This window comes from Pristiophorus japonicus, chromosome 4, assembly GCF_044704955.1.
Source record: "Pristiophorus japonicus isolate sPriJap1 chromosome 4, sPriJap1.hap1, whole genome shotgun sequence".
NCBI classification, from domain to species: domain Eukaryota; kingdom Metazoa; phylum Chordata; class Chondrichthyes; family Pristiophoridae; genus Pristiophorus; species Pristiophorus japonicus.
The window spans coordinates 41,834,253-41,856,079 of record NC_091980.1 but is presented as its reverse complement, the minus strand read 5'-3'; the positions used below and the strand labels follow the sequence as shown (position 1 = coordinate 41,856,079).

Here is a 21,827-nt window from a genome sequence, read left to right as displayed (position 1 = left end):
TTCAGAGGGCAGTTAAGAGTGAACCACATTGCTATGGATCTGAAATCACATGTAGGCCAGACTGGGTAAGGATGGCAGATTTCCTTCCCTGAAAAGGACATTAGTAAACCAGTTTGGGGTTTTTATGACAATCCGGTAGTTTCAAGGTCATCATTACTGAAACTAGTTTTTTTTAAATTCCAGATTTATTTAATTAACTGTAATTAAATTCCCCAGCTGCCGTGGTGGGATTTGAAGTTGTGTCTCCAGATCATCAGTCCAGTCCTCTGGATTACTAGTCCAGTAACATAACCACTATGCTACCGTACCCCAATAAAGTTCATTTAATAAACAAGCTTCCCCTTCCCACCACCATTTCCAGCAGAAACTCTATAACTCTTGAGCGTGGAGCGCAAACCATGAGGAAAAGAATCCTTGGTAAAAAGAACTAATTTGCTGCTGGTACCCCAAGATGTTATACTATATAAATGAACTGGACTGTATATAGGGGGCACAGGTGACACAAAAATAGTCAGTGTGGTTAAAGTGTGATGAGGACTGTAAGTGACTTCAGGAGGATACATATTAATTAGTAGATTGGACAGATTGATGTCTGATGACATTTAGCAAAGAACTATGAGGTGATACAAGTTTGTAGGGAGAATAAGGAGAAGGCATACATACTAAATGGTAAAACTTTAAAAGGTGTAGAGGAGCAGAAAGACTTAGTGGTTCAGATACATAGACGGGAGGACATTAATAAAGCTGAATAAAAACCATGAGAATTTAGATCTTATTAATCGGCACATAGGGTAGAAACTGATCCTCGTGTTTTCTGGTCAAAAAAGGGCAGCTAAAAATTTTGGGGTGCAAAATCCTGTGCCTGATCTGCACCTGCATTACAGGCGCTGCCATATTGGTAAAGGGAGCTTTGCATGCATTCTGTACAGCCATTAAAAACAGGCATTAGGCCCCTTACAAAGGTAAATTATTGAAATTAGGTCTGCGGACAAATTTAGCCCGGCCTTAGGCCTTCTGTTTGGCACACGTGCTGTCTACGCAGCCCCATTTCTGGGCCAGTCAGATTTCAATCCCACAGAATACAAATGTAAAGAGGTAATGCTCAAGCTAAACAAATCATTGGTTAGGCTGCAGTTAGTATATTGTGTCCCATTTTGGATGCTTTACTTTAGCAAGATAATCAAGGCTACAAAGAGTGTGCAGAAGAGAATCAGAGAGCCAATACCTAGGATGAGAGATTTTAGTTATAAGGGCAGATTAAAGATACAGGGGCTTTTCTCATTAGAACAAAGAAAGTTAAAAGGCGATCTAATAGAGCTGTTCAAAATTATGAAAGGTTTTGATAGGATACATTGGAGAAAAAAAAGTTGGATTTTAAACCTGAGCCGGTATCAGGAAGATGAGGAACAGGGCAAGCGTGAATAGCTAGCCTAAGTTTCAAACCTGGGCTACTTCAACTCATTTACTCAAAGAGGATGCAGAGTAGCTGCCAGCAGGGAAGGTGGATCTTGGGAGGGTCTCTCAGGAGGAAAGGGGGGAGTCCCGGGCAGGAGAGCCCATGACTTTCCTTCTGACAATGTAGGCATTGTACCCCGAGACGCGAAAAGGAAATAAGCCAATTTAGATGGAATTCACAATTATCTGAGAGATTCAACTGGTCAAAAGATGCAAAGAAAATAAATGAAAGGGGCAAGATTTGAACTTTGAAATGTGCTTACTCCTGCTCTTGGCCAGGCCAGTAAGTGAGGTAGGGGAGCAAAGATGGTTGTGGTCAGACCACTTGGATGGAGGGAAAAGCACTTCCCCCTGGCAAAATAAATAAAATTGGAAGGTTGGCCAACACTGGAGCACTATCTCTTGGTTGGGTGACTGGTGAAAGGGAGGGGCCAGCCAGAAAACTAACATATTATAAAAAATGAATAAGAAAATAAGTATCAGCAAGTGAAGAATGCGGAGGAGTTCTGGTCAAGTATATATTGTGTAGACTTCCATCTATTAAATGTTAATAAGCAGTATTGTGATTGTATATTAATGGGGAATTATTGCCACTTTGATCAGAAATCAATCTAAAAGAGTTAGGAATCAAGATGATGTCATGCATGAGCACTGCAGAGGCATGTTGTGATGAACTTAACGTTTTTGCAATGAAAACAGCATCACATGATTATGAGTGATACTGTGTTTCATGTTTTTTAACTTAAACAAAAAGCTTTTAGTTAATTATCCAGGAGCAACATTGCGCCAATAGATGCTTCTCTAATTCTAAAGAACCAACTTCTCTGACTACAACATAACCCCAATTCACTTTATGTAATTATTTATTTAAGTTACTTTACATGCAAACAATAAGAAATATACAGTTAACATTTGCTGGCTTTGGAATGATTGTTTTAATCTACCCTGTGACCTGGATTACTTCATCTATTTTAGAATTTAGTGGGTGCCTTTTTGGAAAACCAAAGATCAGGTTTTTCTTTTAGAAAAAAAAGCAAAATGAAATCATAAATGAAGGCTATTTTCGAGAAATTCCAGTTGCTCCTCAGTCAGTCTGAGATTCTCTTCAAGTTCTTTTTGCTTGATTAATAAAGCTTTTTTCATTTGGACAAAGTGTTGACAGTGTTGAAGCTGCTTCTCAGTGAGGTAGTTTGTGAGGATACTGAAGGTAACCCGTTCCCGGTGGTCTTGGTGTTCCTTCAGTCCTCTAGCATCTTCATGCTGGCGAGTGAGGGTCCGGTGTCTTTCATTCAATGATTGCTAAACAAAAAGAACATGTATTATAACTAGCAAGCCTATTGTGGCACTGGTCGCGGTAAGTCAGAGAATGTGCGATTTAATAAGGGCAGGAACATTATACCATGTAAAACACTTGGACATGGAAATTCGTTACTGCCCATTTTGAGGCGTTAATCCAGGCGGAGCGGTAAGTATAGCACCTTGAAAAAGTTTGCATCTTCTGCTGAGAAATTTGTTAGAATCGGGCCAAGAGCTGACAGGCGCGCTAAATCAGCCGTTACACACTTGACCTCGGGTGGGGCGCGAACAGAAATGCTCGTGTTAAATTCTGAAATGCATTGCGCATGCTCCAAAGTCTGATTTGAAATCCCGGGAAAAGTCAAGCCTTAAAGGCGTGGCGTAGTAATGCACCTATTACATTTTTTAAATCACTTGTTTTCAAGCTCTGCTGTTATGTCTGTCTGCTGCAGCAAAGTCGGAGGCTCACACACCGTGCTCTGTGCAAACGTTGCACTGACTGTAACCTCCGAGGATCCTCATCCCTTTAAGTGACAACTGTGGAAGGCTGTACCAACTGTTTTTTCAGATGTGATTAGTGGCGGTTGCTGAATGAGATGGCCGGACCGAATTTAGCGAGTGGGACTCTAGCGTAGCCATTGCACCCGACTGATGTCATGATCGGACTGATAGTCAGCAGCCAGGCCCAGTTAGCCCTCAAGTGAATTTTCTGGCGTGGCGCTCCAAGCTGCGAGCCCGGTCGCTAAGCTATCACGCTCGCTTTAACGTCCCTTCTGGCCGCTAGACAACCGAATTTCCACCCAAAGTATTATTCTATTTTTAAAGAAGAGTTGTCTTAAAGTTTGTTGTCTCACTAGAAGACGGCATTGCTGACAATGCAGTCGTCCCTCAGCACTGAAATGTTCCTGAATATTTACCAAATATATTGCTGTCAGAAGTTTGATAGTATTTCATTGGGATTTCGGTAAATGGTAGAGGGGTGCCAAGGGTTTAGTGACACTGCAGAGAGGGATCTAGGGGGTTGCAATGTGGGGTTGGGTTGATAACGGAGTTTCCTGGGGTGTGAAAGTACCGGGCCAGATACTGGGATGAAGTAACACGAGGTGGGGTACCAGGGGATGGCAACACTATGTAATGGAATGGTTACCTAGGTTTTGGCAATATTGAGAAGGGACATCCCAGATTCTTTCAGCATTGGGGAAGGTACTCGGATGTGGTTGAACTCGGAGAAAGCTTTCTCAGGGTTTGGCAATATGAGGATTTCCAGTATTGCACTCCATGCTCTTTTTAAAAAAAGTGCCATGGAATCTTTTATTTCCATTTGACCTTGTTTTAATATCTCATACAAAAATGACATCTCTGACAATGCAGCACTCTCTTAATACTGTACGAATGTTTGAATATTTACCAACCATATCGGTGATGTTGTAACTTTACCCAACATAGTCAATGATCTGTATTCTGAGATCTTCATGAGTCTTAAATACAGTTTCTTCCAGCTGTGCAGCATATTACACCTGGATTGTTATAAACTTCAAGAATCTTTCAACTAAATCCCCACACGTTAACATATATCTAATGTGCTAGCCAATGTGAGAAAGACCAGAAGTGCAATAATTGAATTTGAGTTTGGTTTGTTTTAGTTCTCATTTAGTCTTGCCATCAGATTTTCTGGAAATCAGCTGAATAAATTTATCATAAAAGATTGAATAAAGAACTCCGATTTCCTCAGCCAGCATTTCTAAATTTGGCCATAGGCTCCGATACGCACGAATCAAATCAGCTGATGAACTCTAAGCAGCCTAAGAATGTGCCACTTTAAGGTAACCTTTTTGTTCATTATTGCCATGGAATGTTAATCACTTCTCTACTCAGCCGCTGCAACATAATTGGGTTCTTTTCTCCACTAAGATTGAGCATTGTACTGTTCAATAAACTAGGGGAATCATAACATTCAGTTGGGTCTGATGATGAAATTATTATGTTCAAAATAATTCCACAAGACTGTATGCTGTAAGCTCAAACTGTTGTGACCTTGGTCTCTTTAATGTAACTCCAGCGTGAGGAAGCAGCATGGTAGACTGCCTTTTATACCTGCTTGCCCAGAGTGTGCAGGTGACCCTTGGGTCTCCCACAGGTGCGCCCCTGGTGGCAAGTCTTACACATTGGTAAAGTTTACATATATAACATCACTATCCCCCCCCCCCCACCCCTACCAATATCTTAGATACAAGTTATTTACAAGTTGAGGCAATCCGGGGCTCTGTGTTCCCGGGTCGATCGCCTGAGTTGAAGTCCTGGCATGGGTGACTCGGTTGGATCATTGCTGCACTGCAGCGCGGCTGGTCTGATCGGACTGTCGGGCTTGGTGGGTTCATGCTCGTGGTTGACCGCGAGGTCGATTGCTGGTTGGGTGTGTGTGGGTGGATCAATGATGGTAATTTCCTCTTCAAACTGTTCTTGGTTGTCAGTGAACCGCAGTTTGGTCTGATCCAAGTGCTTTCTGAACGTTTGTCCATTCAAAAGTTTGACAATAAACATTCTAGCTCCCTCCTTGGCTAAAACAGTGCCAGCAACCCATTTGGGACCATGACCGTAATTAAGAACAAACACAGGGTTATTAACCTCAATGTCATGCGACACAGCTGCGCGATCGTGGCACACGTTATGCCGGTGACGCTGGGTTTTTACATGATCATTGAGATCGGGTGGACTAAGGAGAGCCTGGTTTTGAGTGCTCTCTTCATTAACAATTCTGCAGGGGAACCCCAGTAAGCGAGTGGGGTCGCGTGCGGTGATTGAGCAGAATCCGAGATAACCGGGTCTGCAGGGAACCATCCGTTTCAAGCTCTGCTTGATAGTTTGGAATGCCTGTTCTGCTTGACCTTTGGATGCGGGCTTAAGCGGGGCAGACCTGACATGCTTGATGCCATTGTGGGTCATGAACTCGTTGAATTCCGAGCTGGTGAAATATGGTCCATTGTCACTAACAAGGACGTCAGGCAAACCATGGTGGCGAACATGGCCCGGAGGCTTTCAATGGTGCAGTGGACGTACATGATGACATTATTATACATTCAATCCATTTAGAGTAAGCATCCACTGCTACTAGGAACATCTTTCCTAGAAAGGGGCCAGCGAAATCTATGTGGACCCTGGACCACGGTTTGGAGGGCCATGACCACAGACTCAGTGGGGCCTCCCTTGGTGCATTGCTCAACTGTGAGCAAGTGTTACATTGGTATACGCATGACTCCAATTCCAAGTCAATGCCGGGCCACCAAACATGCAACCTGGTGATAGGTAACTTTCATCATGTCTATGCCTGGGTAGGTACTGTAAAGGTCGCGTATAAACATTGCCCTGCCTTTTTTTGGCAAAACTACACGATTCCCCCATAGGGGACAATCCGAATGGATGCACATTTCATCCTTGCGTCGGTGGAATGGCTTAATTTCGTCTTGCATTTCCCTGGGAACCACCGACCAGTTCCCATTGAGGACGCAGCTTTTTACTAGTAATAGCACCGGGTCCTGGCTAGTCCAGGTCCTGATCTGGCAAGTCGTGACAGGTGACCCCTCGCTCTCAAAAGCATCCATTACAAGAAGCAAGTCTGCGGGTTGCGCCACTTCCACCCCGGTGGTGGGCAATGGTAGCCGACGGAGAGTATCGGCACAGTTCTCAGTGCCTGGTCTGTGGCGGATTATATAGTTATACGCAGATAACATTAGTGCCCATCTTTGGATGCGGGACGAAGCATTGGTGTTAATACCTTTGATTTCTGAGAACAACGAAATGAGCGGCTTGTGGTCGGTTTCGAGCTTGAACCGGAGTCCAAATAGGTATTGGTGCATTTTCTTAACCCCGTATACACATGCCAACACTTCTTTCTCAACCATACTGTAGGCTCTTCCAGCCTTAGATAAACTTCTGGACGCATAAGCAACCGGTTGCAGTTTGCCTGACACATTGGCTTGCTGTAACACACAACCGACCCCATACGAAGATGCATCACAAGCTAGTACTAAACGTTTACACGAGTCATACAATACAAGTAACTTGTTAGAATATAGCAGGTTTCTGGCCTTATTAAATCTCTTGAGATTTACCCCAAACCCGGTCGTCACCCTTGCGTAGCAATAAATGCAAAGGTTCCAACAAAGTGCTCAACCCTGGTAGAAAGTTACCAAAATAGTTGAGAAGTCCCAGGAACGAATGCAGCTCCGTCACATTCTGTTGTCTGGGTGCATTCTTGATGGCCTCCGTCTTGGAGTCCGTGGGTCTGATGCCGTCCGCCGCAATCTTTCTCCCCAGAAATTCTACCTCTGGCACCAGGAAAACAAACTTGGAGCGTTTCAGCCTGAGTCCCACTCTGTCCAGTCGCTTGAGAACCTCTTCCAGGTTGTGCAAGTGTTCGGTGGTGTTGCGACCAGTGTCGTCTTGAAACACCACAGTGCGCGGATTTCAGCAGACTCTCCATGTTCCTCTGAAAGATGGCTGCAGCCGAGCGAATCCCAAAGGGGCATCTGTGATATATGAACAGTCCTCTGTGCTTGTTGATGCATGTCAATTTTTTTGACGGTTCAGCCAGCTCCTTTGTCATGTAAGCAGAGGTTAGATCCAGCTTGGTGAATGACTTCCCCCCTGCTAGCGTTGCGAACAGGTCATTCGCTTTGGGTAGTGGGTACTGGTCCTGTAACGAGACTTGGTTGATCGTTACCTTGTAGTCCCCACAGATTCTGACCGTCACATCGCTTTTCAGCACCGGAACAATTGGACTGGCCCACTCGTTGAACTCGACTGGCGATATGATCCCCTCTAGTTGAAGTCTGTCCAGTTCGATCTCGACTTTCTCCCGCAGCATGTATGGAACTGCTTAGGCCTTGTGATGAACGGGTCATGCATCAGGTACTAGATGGATCTGCACTTTGACGCCTGTGTAGTTGCCGATGCCTGGCTCGAATAACGATGGGAATTTGTTCAGCACTTGGGCGCACAAGGCGTCATCCACCGAAGACAGTGCTTTGATGTCGTCCCAGTCCTATCAGATCTTTCCTAGCCAGCTTCTGCCGAACTGCATTGGGCCATCGTCTGGTACAATCCATAGTGGTAAATCATGCACAGCTCCATCGTATGATACCTTCACTGTCGCACTGCCAATGACTGGTATGTGCTATTTGGTGTAAGTGCACAGCCTGATGTGGATCGGGCTTAGTTTTGGCCTTTGTGTCTTGTTGCCCCACAGTTTCTCAAAAGCCTTCTGGCTCATAATTGACTGACTCGCCCCCATGTCTATTTCCATGGAAACTGGAATGCTGTTTAATTTGACTTTTAATGATATCGGAGGGCTTTTGGTGGTGAAGGTGTGTACCCCATACAATTCCTCTTCAGTCTCGGGTTGCCTCTCTTACTTGTTCAACGTGATCCACGCCGGATCGGTCATCTTCTGCCGACTCTGCCACGTGGTGAGTCGCAGCACGTCTGCACATTCACTGTAGGTGTCCCATTGTTCTGCAGCCTTTGCACACGTAGTGCTTGAATCGACATTGATGGGCTCGATGGTTACCCCCGCAGCGCCAACATGGTGTAAATGGATTCGCATTCACGCCCCACGGCGGACTCTGAGTCATCCTAGGTCTGGCCTCTGCAGGCGTGTAGGCTCTGCCATGTACAGTTCTGCCTGCTGAAGGCGTTATTTTATGCACAGTACTTGCCGGTAAGCTTCGATGCTGCAAAGATATGTTTACTGCTATTGTTCGTGGACATGAAAGCCTGGGCTATCGTGATGGCCTTGCTCACATCTAAGGATTCGGCAGACAGCAATTTGCGAAGAATGACCTCGTGGCCGATTCCAAGCACGAAAAAGACCCACAACATTTCCCCCAAAAATCCAGCAAATATGCATGGTCCCGCAAGGCGTCTTAGGTCAGCGACATAGCTCGCCACGCCCTGACCCTTGGAGCGGTGGTGCGTATAAAAGCGAAACCTGGCCATTAAGATGCTCTCCTTCGGCTTGAGGTGTTCCTGAACCAGCGTGCACAACTCTTCATGTGTCTTTTCTGTTGGTTTCGTCGGTGCTAATAGATTTTTGATGAGGCCATGTATCGTGGACCCGCAAACGGTGAGGAGAATCGCCCTGCGCTTGACAGGGGTCCCTTCTGTATCCAGCTCGTTAGCCACAAAGTACTGGCAAGACGCTCAATGAAGGCTTCCCAATCATCACCCTCTCTTGTGAAAGTTCGTGATCTGTTATCTTCAGAATAACTCCACAAGACTATATGCTGTAAGCTCAAACTGTTGTGACCTTGGTCTCTTTAATGTAACTCCAGAGTGAGGAAGCAGCATGGTAGACTGCCTTTTATACCTGCTTGCCCAGGGTGTGCAGGTGACCCTTGCGTCTCCCACAGGTGCGCCCCCTAGTGGCAAGTCTTACACATTGGTAAAGTTTACATACAAAACAGAAATAGTAGCTCATGGTGATTCAGCTTGAATATCACTTTTAACTCTATCTAAACATTTTAGAAGTGATGATGGCAGTTTCCTCAGACATAGATGATGAACCATTATGAACTATCAAAAAACATTTATATTGTTCTTCTTTGTCAATATATTTTTCTTAATGTACTTCTGAGATGAAGGGGTTGTCTTATGAAGAAAGATTGAGCAGGTTGGGTCTATACTCATTGCAGTTTAGAAGAATGAGAGGTGATCTTATTGAAATGTATATTATGAGGGGGTTTGACAGGGTAGATGCAGTGGGGACATCTAGAACTAGGAGTCATAGTTTCAGAATAAGGGGTCACCCATTTAAAATGGAGATGAGGAGGAATTTCTTCTCTCAGAGGTCTGTGGAATTCTCTACCCCAGAGAGCTGTGAAGGCTGGGTCATTGAATAAAATTTAAGGTGGAGATAGACAGATTTTTGAACGATAAGGGAATAGAGGGTTATGAGGAGCGGGCAGGGAAGCAGAGCTGAGTCCATGATCAGATCAGCCATGATCTTATTGAATGGCGGAGCAGACTCGAGGAACCAAATGGCCTACTCCTGTTGCTATTTCTTATGTTCTTATGTACCTACAGCAACAGAGTAACAAGTCTAACCACAATGAAAAGCATACAAAATTGTACAGTTCTTCTTCAATAATAATTTCTACTTTTATTTTGTTCTTGAAACATCAGCGAAAACGCATATTTCAGTTATCTGTTACGTGGTCACAAAACCACGAGCACCTTGTTGCAAAACCAGTCAGTGAGTGCGGATGCAGTGCTTGCTGTAAATGATTAGCCAAACTCACATGATGAGAAGGCAAATTAAGATTAAAGTTCACAGTCTGTCAACACAGAGTCCTGCAAAACCTTTGGATCCACACCTCCCATCAAATCTTGCAGCCAAGACAGAGCCAATGCAATGCACAGGTGATCACCGGTGAAACCTGTCTCTTTCCTGCCCCCTCCCCAGAACTTTTAAGGTAAAGTGCATTTCACAAAAGCACAAGATAATTACGGATGTGGAAGGCCATTTGACTCATTTTAATTCATCCATCCAAAGAGATATAGGGTCCGAAATTCAGTACCGCTGGATAGCTGGTGCTCCCCCCACCTTTTTGTGGCCATTAGCTCCGAAATCTTTTCGTGGCTGGGCCACCCCATATTCAGCTCCAAAAGTGAATAAATGGGTTCCAGCGCTAATGAACCTTTCCAAAGTAAATTTTTCAGTGGTGTGGCTGTCTTAATTTGAGCGTTATCACCACTGAGAAATTCAGCATGCAGGTAAGGGTTTCTAATGTCCAGGGTTTGCAGCAAGGCCCTAAGGGCAGGGGGGGGGGGGGGGGGAGGGGGCGGGGAGAAGGAGTTTGGAAGGGTGGCCGGTATAAGAGATGCAAGGAGAGCCAACAGGTTCACTGCTATGGAGCTGGAGACACTGATGGACGGTGTGGAGTACAGAAGACGTGGGGAGACCTGGCAGACAGGCAGTACATAATGCATGGAGGGAGATTGCAGGGGAGGTGTCAGGTACCTCCATATATGTGAGGACGCATCCACCCAGGAGTGTGTTGACCAGTCTGCAACCGGCCCTTCCAGGATGGCAATGGGTCGATGCCTCCTAGCTCTGGGCGACGGGGATCCTCCTCCTCCTGCGCCTCCTCCTGCTCCTCCTCGGATGGTACTGCTGGCTCAACCTCCAGCGGCTGTCCCCTCATGATGGCCAGGTTGTGCCGCATGCAGCAGACCATGATGATTATGGGGACCCATTGAGGAGAGTACTGCAAGGTGCCACCAGAGTGGTCCAGGCTCTGCTTAAGGATGCCTATGCACTGCTCGGTGATGCACCTGGTGGCACAATGAACGTCATTGTATGCCTGCTCTGGCGCTGTCTTGGGGTTCTGGAGTGAGCAGCCAAGTGGACAGGGAATATCCCTTGTCTCCAAGCAGCCAACCACAATCCTGATTTGGGCTGGTGAAGACGGTGGGCACACTGGTCTGGCGCAGAATGAATGAGTCATGGATGCTTCCTCCCTTGCCCGTTGCCTGTCTGCACTGTGTGTGCCACCCTGCTTCTGACCAGGTGTACCAGGTGTTGCCCTCCCAACACTCCTCCCATCCTCAGGGTGAACCCTGCCAAGCAGGTCTCTGCAGCCCACAGAACTCCACTAAAGAGTCAGACCTAAAAATTGTACAAAAGTATGTGCAGCACTCAGCAGGTTGAATGGAGCCAAAAACAATTAATAAAACTATTAAAAGATAAATACAGTGGATGCTGTAATCTTAAATAAAATCACTAATAATTAATAAAACTAATAAAAGATAAATACAGTGAATGCTGCAACCTTAAATAAAAATACTAAAATTAATAAAACTATTTCCCCACCAAAGGGTCCCGATCGTGGTAAGATTCCAGCGGTGTCCCGTTTGAGCACCGACCCGAATACCTCGCGGGGGTACTGCTGGGAAAAGTCTTAGCTTTTTGCAGTTGAAAATCCCGGCCCTGGTGGCTTTTCAGTGGCCCGCACGCTGCAGAGCTCTCTGCTGGAAAGTCTCCTTTACATCGGCTTCACTGCACTGTTTCCAGCGGAAGCGCACACCGCTCAAATCCCCCTTGAGCCGAATATGGCTCGGGGAGGGAAAATCATCCGACCCTGGTGGCCGATCGATTTTATCGCCCGCCCAAGTTCCGTGGTAGCCGTCCCTTTGGGGACGGTGAATTTCGGCCCCCTAAAGTCCTCCCATTGTAGCATCCAATTGTTTCTTAAATAATTCCAAGGTTTTTGCCTCCACCAGCCTACCTGGAATTCTATTCCAAATGTTAATCACTCTTTGTATGAAGAAAATCCTGCTATCAGTTCTAAACTTACCTTTTACTAGTTTGAACTCATGTCCCCTTGTCCTACTCTCACTATATAATTTTAAATACTATTCTGGATTTACTTTTTCCATTCCTTTAACAATCTTGTATATCTTGATAAGATCAGCTGTCAACTGCCTCCTTGCTAGGCTGACAACCTGAAGTTTCTCCAAATGTCCCTCATAGTTCAGAGCTTTGACAATAGGGATCAATCCCATGACTTATCTCTGAACTGCCTCCAGCACTTGAATATCTGCCTTATGTCTCAGTTACCAGAAATGGAGGCAGGATTCAAGATGCTATCTGATCTGACCAGAGCATTGCACAGTTTGATCACAACTGCTTTTGACTTGCATTCTACTGATTCAGCTCTACAGTTAATTTCTATTTGCTTTGTTAATTGCTTGGTTGGATGTGTTTAGTATTGGGTTTACTAAGGCCCTTAGGCCTCCTTCAGCTTTATCCATAGCTCAACACCATCCACATGTCATCAATTTTTCCTTCCTCTGTGCAGTACTTTGCTCATGTCCACATTAAATCGGATCTGCCACTGTTCTGCTCACATGGATATTTTGTCCAACTCATTCTGTAATTTCAGAGTTGCCTCGTCTGATTGCACTGTCCTGATTCCATTGTCCCACCTAGTTTGGCATCAAGAAAGAACTTGCGTTTATATAGTGCCTTCTCATATCCTGAAAATGTTCCAAAGGGCTTCAAGGCCAATGAATTAATGTTGCAGTGTAGTCAGTTTTTATGTGAGCAAATGTAGCAGCCAATTTACACACAGCGAGGCCCAACAAACAACAACTGTGATGAATGGTCAATTGATTTATATTTTGGCAGTGTTGGTTGAAGCAGAATTGTTGGAACCCTTCTATGAATACAGTCATGGAATCATCTACATCTACATGAGCAGGTAGACCGGGCCTTAGTTTAACATTCCACCAGACAATACAGCACTCTCTCAGTGTCAGCCTAAGTTATGTGCTCAAGCATATAATAATATCTAAACCCACAACCTTCTGAATCAGAAGTGAGCGTGTTACCAATTAACTCTTGGGCTAAATTTAGCTATTGACAGTACACAGGAAAGTCCTCTCAGGAATAAAACATTCTCTGTGATGCATGGCTTCACCCTATATTTCCGGGAAGAAGGGGTGCTTCCGTCCCAGAATGTTGTTTCCCTTAAGTGCAGAATCCTTGGAAAGTTCTTATTTTCTTCTTGCCCCCTAAAATACAAGTCTGCATTAATGTGCTAACAATTAGAATATTTTAACCAACCCTGGGTCTTTTCAGTAATGTCTGCTGGAAAAAAGCCAAGCTGAACACAGCTGGATGATTGGAACAAACCTTTTCTTCCAAGTCAGTGGCCTCGTTGACTTTACTCAGGGCACTTTCCACTCGCACCAGGCGGCTTGATAGGCACAGCAGCAAGTTCATCACCTTGTCCAAATCCTCAATGAAGGTCTTGTATTTCTGGATTTCATTAGGTTTGCAAACATCATTGACCCAGGCCTCGATGTCTTCACCCAGTGTGCTATTCATTTTGATATCTTCACTTAGGCCAGCTTTAGCTTGCTGAAGCTTCTGAAGTTTACACTTAATTGTGTTAATTAACTCCTTCTGGAAATCAAAGCAAAATAACCATCAGCTCCTTAGCGCACATACTGGCCGGAATTTTGCTTACCTCGGTGGGTACGGTGCGGGCAGTCAGCATGGCGGGTCGCGACCCCGCTGCTGGCTCCATCCCGCTGCTGAAAAAGGCTTTCCCTTAATAGGGCCTATTAAGCCCATCCAGCACGTTAGCCAGCCCAATTAAATGGAGCAGGTCTGGTGACGGTTTTCAGACAGGATCTTTAAGGGGACCATGGCCACATTACATTTGAAGTTAAATCTAACATTGAGCTGTCAGTCTACTACAGCATTGGAGTGTGCAAACATTGACAATGACTGGACAGAGGCAGAGGGCTGCACCCAGGTTCTCCCATGACTCCCTCCATATGCTTATGGAAGGACTCAGAGCATGCAGGGAGGTCCTCTTCCCTTCCAATAGGCGGAAGAGACCTCCCCAAGAATCCAAAACAGCCTGGCTGCAGATTAGAGGAGGGCACAAGCAGGGATGTGTTCCGGAGGACCTGGCTGCAGTGGCACAAACGTTTCAATGATCTCAGTGGATCACAAAATGTTATTACAAAGTCACACTCAACCTCATCCTGCTGTATTTCTCATCACATCCCCATCACTCTGCCTTCCCTGCCCTACCCTGCACATCCTTACTCACACCAACTCACCTTGCATGTCTACTCATCCCTCTCTCTCTATCTACATTATCACCTTCCCATCTCACCAGTCACAACCTCACACTCGCCCGCTTCCTAGTGCAATCATACCAACTAACAACACACAAGGGTAGCCACTTGGGTGTTTTATCCAATGTTTATGTAAAGTTTCTGTTAATGTGGTGTCAAACATAAAAAATCTTTTTTTTCAACCGGTTCTGGTCTTGGACAGATTTATGTGCACTTAATGGCTTAGTGAGTTGCAGTGAATGGTGAGACATAGTGAGAATATGGTGAGAATTCAGGTACCCCCTGCAATGGTGATAAGTGTGAAAGGAGTGACTTGGTCATTGTAGAGATTCTTATGGTGTTGGTGTGTGGTGGTGCCAACCTGGCACAACATATAGCAGCCATATGGGTGAACAGTATCAAGTTAACTAAATCTGGCCATGATGAGGCCATCCCTGGCTTCCAGGGCAGCAATGCGTGTGGGTGCTGGTGCCATGTGTCCTGCACAGCATCAGTTGATTGCGGAGAAGGTTGGTGTTGTTGTTGGTGCTGCTGGTGTGCCTGGTGCTGCTGGTGTTGCGGCTGATCGTGGTGGGATTCTGCGGACCAAGTTGAGAGAGTATAAAGGGCACTGATGCTGATGGAATAGATAACAGGTGAAGTACAGATGACAGAAGCATTCTGTCAATGGTGAAAGAGTTCTTCCAATGAATTAAGACTTTGCTGGAAAGACTTGCAGCCTGCAGAATCTGTGCTGGAAATGGACTGAGCAACAGCTGCTGCCTGAAGAAAGTGATCATCTGTCAGGTGGGAGCTTTTACTGTATATTTGACGCTGTGAAGTAATCAGCTGGAGCAATGACCATGGAATTCATGCCTCAGGTTGACAGATGTGGTTCCCGAGCTGTGTGAATCCCATGGCCATGCAGGAAAATTTAACATGTGGAGGGATAAGGCTCTTAAGTGCCTGTAAACGACCTGATTTCAATTAGGACACCTGCTGCTGTCGGTCGGGTCGGCTCCGTGATGAAGGGAAAGACACATGGGGACAGGATGATAGTAGGTTCCCTACTCGCCATCAAAATTAACAATTTTCCCACTCGAACCGCTACCACCCCAGAAAATTCCAGCCATTCTCTTTAAACACATTAGCAATTTTATTGTCTGCCTGAGAGATGGCAGGCCTGATTTTAACTCGGGCATAAGAGTGGCATGTGGGGTCAAGGCAGGCGATAAACTGTGCAGTTCCCGCAGCGTGAGGACTGAGAACGTTTCACCCCCAGGCATCAGTTAAATGATCAAACTCTGACTCCTGCCTGACCCTGACAGTTAAAATAGCGGATGTAGGCAATTTGCTAGGAACGCAGTAGGAAGCATTCGGCCACCATTTTAACCATCCGCCTGCCCTGTTCCCGCCGGGTGGGCAAGATTAAAATTAGGCCTTTTAAAGCACAGCCCTGCAAGAGGCAATAATATTGGGTGAAGATGTCCTCTCTCTGTTTTATGTAATACAATCATGAACCCACTTATAAAGAACAGATTTATGATTTTATTATGCAAAGGATTGTTCAGGAGTGTGCTCATACTGCCCAATGTCGAATTATATACATAGAAATATATAGGAACAAAGGAATTGCTAGACAAAAAAAGACTAAGATCCATTTAGTTTGATTTCTGCCAAACTGGAAGTCGCATGATACAATAATAATGGAATTGTTGGCTAATCATAGAAATCAATCTATATCAATTAGTCTACAATAGACCCAGACATAACACAAGGAAAAGCCCAGTGGAGCAGAGCTTTGGGAACCATAGATCCAAACTCACCTTTATCCTCCCAAGCATGTCATGTCTTAAATTATTCATATACTATAATAGCGTAGCAGAAAATTTTATTTTCTGAAAGAAATCTAATTTTAATTTGAGTGAATCAATATTAACTGCTTTCACCGTCCCGCTAGGGAGTCTGCCCCATAGAAGTCACAACACAGAAACAGGTAATTCGACCCAACCAGTCCACGTCACTGTTTACCCTCTGTGTGAGCAAACAGTTTTAATCAAAATGGCCTACTTTGTACCCATATTCTTTCAACTCCTCTTCCTTCCACCTATCCCATCTGATCTTGAATAGTTTCCGCCTCACCCACTAACTCTGGAAGCGATTTCCCGGATGCTGCTGCTGGCAACCCAGGAGTTTTGACCGTCTCTGAATTCCGTATTCTGAATTCCCACCCTACACTTTCCTCCAGGCTTCCCTGGCTTCCCTGGCGCTGTCCATCTCCAGCACCAGCCATTCCCTGCTGGAATTTCCTCACTGCTGGTCCTGCTCCAAGTCAGTAAATTCGCCGAAAATGCGGCTTACCACACTCTGGTCAGGTCACTGCGGTGCAGGGGGGCCAACCATGAGGAAATTCTCTGTGCCTGTGCAGCCTGCTTTGATTTCTTTCTGATTGAGGGGATTCAACCTGAGAGCAACGGAGAAACTCTCATGTCCTGTGTAACCAGCCTGCGGTTGGTAACTGATAGAAACTGTAAATTTCAGTATTGAGAGTATTTTGTTAGTATAGTGCATTGAAGAATGTTGTTTTTTTAAAAGTACTCATGCATTATTAAATGTCTCAATGTTCGTGAATGTGCAGGAGCTGTTTGGTGCAATTACTACTTTATACCATCTGGAATTCCAGAATATTGCTTAATTAGCATTAGAAACTTCAGTGCTCGATTCCTTCTTTTTTCTTGTGATGAGAATTGCTGGGCCACCAGAGAGGTTGGTGTTCTGTAATTAACTTGTTTTAAACTTTGGAAACCCAGGATTTAAGAAATGTCTACAGTCAACGAAAGTAGATTAGGTCTCTTGGAGATCTGACATCTGTTAAGTGCTACAAGCCAAATAAGCTACGATCTTGGTATAATCCCAGTACTGCTGAATGCACAGCACTCTATTTAGAATCTCTAACCCTGATAGACATAGAAACATAGAAAATAGGTGCAGGAGTAGGCCATTCGGCCCTTCTAGCCTGCACCGCCATTCAATGAGTTCATGGCTGAACATTCAACTTCAGTACCCCATTCCTGCTTTCTCGCCATACCCCTTGATCCCCCTAGTAGTAAGGACCTCATCCAACTCCTTTTTGAATATATTTAGTGAATTGGCCTCAACAACTTTCTGTGGTAGAGAATTCCACAGGTTCACCACTCTCTGGGTGAAGAAGTTCCTCCGCATCTCGGTCCTAAATGGCTTACCCCTTATCCTTAGACTGTGACCTCTGGTTCTGGACTTCCCCAACATTGGGAACATTCTTCCTGCATCTAACCTGTCTAACCCCGTCAGAATTTTAAATGTTTCTATGAGGTCCCCTCTCATTCTTCTGAACTCCAGTGAATACAAGTCCAGTTGATCCAGTCTTTCTTGATAGGTCAGTCCCGCCATCCCGGGAATCAGTCTGGTGAACCTTCGCTGCACTCCCTCAATAGCAAGAATGTCCTTCCTCAGGTTAGGAGACCAAAACTGTACACAATACTCCAGGTGTGGCCTCACCAATGCCCTGTACAACTGTAGCAACACCTCCCTGCCCCTGTACTCAAATCCCCTTGCTATGAAGGCCAACATGCCATTTGCTTTCTTAACCGCCTGCTGCACCTGCATGCCAACCTTCAATGACTGATGTACCATGACACCCAGGTCTCTTTGCACCTCCCCTTTTCCTAATCTGTCAGATAATAGTCTGTCTCTCTGTTTTTACCACCAAAGTGGATAACCTCACATTTATCCACATTATACTTCATCTGCCATGCATTTGCCCACTCATCTAACCTATCCAAGTCGCTCTGCAGCCTCACAGCATCCTCCTCGCAGCTCACACTGCCACCCAACTTAGTGTCATCCGCAAATTTGGAGATACTACATTTAATCCCCTCATCTAAATCATTAATGTACAGTGTAAACAGCTGGGCCCCAGCACAGAACCTTGCGGTACCCCACTAGTCACTGCCTGCCATTCTGAAAAGTACCCATTTACTTCTACTCTTTGCTTCCTGTCTGACAACCAGTTCTCAATCCATGTCAGTACACTACCCCCAATCCCATGTGCTCTAACTTTGCACATCAATCTCTTGTGTGGGACCTTGTCGAACGCCTTCTGAAAGTCCAAATATACCACATCAACTGGTTCTCCCTTATCCACTCTACTGGAAACATCCTCAAAAAATTCCAGAAGATTTGTCAAGCATGATTTCCCTTTCACAAATCCATGCTGACTTGGACCTATCATGTCACCTCTTTCCAAATGCACTGCTATGACATCCTTAATAATTGATTCCATCATTTTACCCATTACCGATGTCAGGCTGACCGGTCTATAATTCCCTGTTTTCTCTCTCCCTCCTTTTTTAAAAAGTGGGGTTACATTGGCTACCCTCCACTCCATAGGAACTGATCCAGAGTCAATGGAATGTTGGAAAATGACTGTCAACGCATCCACTATTTCCAAGGCCACCTCCTTAAGTACTCTGGGATGCAGTCCATCAGGCCCTGGGGATTTATCGGCCTTCAATCCCATCAATTTCCCCAACACAATTTCCCGGCTAATAAGGATTTCCCTCAGTTCCTCCTCCTTACTAGACCCCCCGACCCCTTTTATAACCGGAAGGTTGTTCGTGTCCTCCTTCGTGAATACCGAACCAAAGTACTTGTTCAATTGGTCCGCCATTTCTTTGTTCCCGTTATGACTTCCCCTGATTCTGACTGCAGGGGACCTACGTTTGTCTTTACTAACCTTTTTCTCTTTACATATCTATAGAAACTTTTGCAATCCGTCTTAATGTTCCCTGCAAGCTTCTTCTCATACTCCATTTTCCCTGCCCTAATCAAACCCTTTGTCCTCCTCTGCTGAGTTCTAAATTTCTCCCAGTCCCCAGGTTCACTGCTATTTCTGGCCAATTTGTATGCCACTTCCTTGGCTTTAATACTATCCCTGATTTCCCTTGATAGCCATGGTTGAGCCACCTTCCCTTTTTTATTTTTATGCCAGACAGGAATGTACAATTGTTGTAGTTCATCCATGCGGTCTCTAAATGTCTGCCATTGCCCATCCACAGTCAACCCCTTAAGTATCATTCGCCAATCCATCCCAGCCAATTCACGCCTCATACCTTCAAAGTTAGCCTTCTTTAAGTTCTGGACCATGGTCTCTGAATTAACTGTTTCATTCTCCATCCCAATGCAGAATTCCACCATATTATGGTCACTCTTCCCCAAGGGGCCTCGCACAACAAGATTGCTAATTAATCCTCTCTCATTACATAACACCCAGTCTAAGATGGCCTCCCCCCTAGTTGGTTCCTCGACATATTGGTCTAAAAAACCATCCCTTATGCACTCCGGAAAATCCTCCTCCACCGTATTGCTTCCAGTTTGGTTAGCCCAATCTATGTGCATATTAAAGTCACCCATTATAACTGCTGCACCTTTATTGCACGCACCCCTAATTTCATGTTTGATGCCCTCCCCAACATCACATGTGTGAGAAATCTGTAATGTCTTGAGTTGGCGGTCAAAATTTGAACTTTTCGGGCAACATTGGGAAAGTGTGCAATACTGTGGTGTTGCTGACCATTAGTATTATACACACTTGCAGTAGTGGCATATATGAACTACTGTGAGGTAACTTTCCTAAACAGGAAATACATTTCAGTGCTTGTCGCAGTTGGCCTTTTTCTGTGCTACTCTGAAAAATCCTTTGTGTCATCTATGTAACCAGCATACTACTGTAACCCTTATACAATTGTAACCCTCATGTAACCACTACATACTGTACATACTTGCTAGAAATGCACACCTTGACCACAGGGGGTGTACTTGTGGGAGACACTCCTTACCTGGGGATTCAGGTATATAAGGGGAGGTCCCTCACAGGGTGAGACTCCTTGGTCCAGGCAATAAAGGTGAAGGTCACAGAGTGCCTTGTGTGATTATGTTTAAGAGTTAAGGACTCAACACTTTGAGCACTGAAAATCCAGTGCTATCTAGAAATAAATTAGATCTATTGCCAAAACTACAGTAAACGAGGAAGTTGTCAGGGTACTGGATGAGATAAAAATAGATAAAGATGAGGTACTAGAAAGGCTGGCAGCACGTACAGTGGATGTCACCTGGCCCAGATGGGATGCATCCTACGTTGCTGAGGGAAGTAACGGTAGAAATTGTGGAGGTGTTGACCACAATCTTCTGATCCTTCTTAGATACAGGGGTGGTATCAGAGGACTGGAGGATTGCAAATGTTACATACGTTCAAAAAAGGAGAGAAGGATAAAACTGGCAATTACAGGCCAGTCAGTTTAACGTCGGTGGTGGGAAAGGTTTTAGAAACAATAATCAGGAGAAAATTAACAGCCACTTGGACAAGCATGAACTAATAAAGGAGAGCTAGTACGGACTTATTAAAAGCAAACTGAATTTGACGAGCATGATTGAGAGGGTGGACAGGGCAGTGTAGTTGATGCTGCGTATGTGGACTTTCAAAAGGTGTTTGATATTAGGCTTGTTAGTAAAAATGAAGCCCATGGGATAAAAGGGGCTGTAGCAGCCTGGATACAACATTGGCAAAGGGATAGAAAACAGAGCCCAGTAATTTGCGGTTAGTGGCAAAGCAAAGGCACTCGTCGCTCTCGCGATCTCTGTGGCAAGAAGTTTGCTTTTTTCCACGTTCAATTAATTGCAGCACTGTGAATAGGGAATTCCTATGGCGATGCTGTAGTGACATCAACAAACTGTCTAGGCAGCCAATCACATTGCTGAATTCTCACAGACAGGAAACGAGAAGCTCCTTTTATCCGTACTTTTTAAATATGTTTCAGAGAGCGAAATACAGATTGAGACTCTCACAGGGGGATGCTGTAGAAACTGAAATGTCATGAACAAACTTTAAAAAAATATGTTTTATATCATAATAGAGACATTTGATGCTCCACAAATACAAAAATAGTTTTTTCAGGGCCAGACATCTGTTTACCAGGCAATTCGCTGTTAAAACCCAAGTTAAACCTATTCCAAACAAGACTTAACGTTTAATAGGGTATTTAACAGAGATATTATCATGGAAAAGCCCAAGTTTTCATCAGTTCCACGGATTTCACTGATTGAAGGCTATATGGTGGGTGTTGGGGGGGGCGCAGGAGTTTCAACATCGCAGTCAGCGTCGGAGCAGTGAATGACTGGCCGACTTCTACGTTTAGATGACCATGCGCGAAAACATGAAGTTGCGGTCAGTTTCAGAGGGGTAATGATGGCGAACACTGGTAGTTCGCCATCATTACTCATAGCAAATTCTGGGCCAGAGAGTTGTGGTGAATGGTTGTTTGTTGGACTGGAGTGAGGGACACAGTGGTGTTCCCCAGAGCTCAGTACTAGGATCATTGCTGTTTTTGATATACATTAATGACTTAGAC

General features: G+C 44.9%; 1 protein-coding gene across 2 annotated transcripts in view; it reads right to left on the bottom strand.

Moving 5' to 3' along the window:
- Nucleotides 1-2,364: 2,364 nt before the first annotated feature.
- shroom1 (shroom family member 1) overlaps nucleotides 2,365-21,827 on the bottom strand; it is a 195,482-nt gene continuing 176,019 nt past the window's right edge. For both annotated transcript variants that reach the window (XM_070877199.1, XM_070877200.1), the window contains 2 exons: nucleotides 13,445-13,717; nucleotides 2,365-2,754 (listed from right to left, as the gene is read on the bottom strand). In XM_070877199.1, the coding sequence (XP_070733300.1) occupies nucleotides 2,500-2,754; nucleotides 13,445-13,717 (528 nt within the window). In that variant the 3' untranslated portion in view covers nucleotides 2,365-2,499. The remainder of the gene's footprint in view (nucleotides 2,755-13,444; nucleotides 13,718-21,827) is intronic.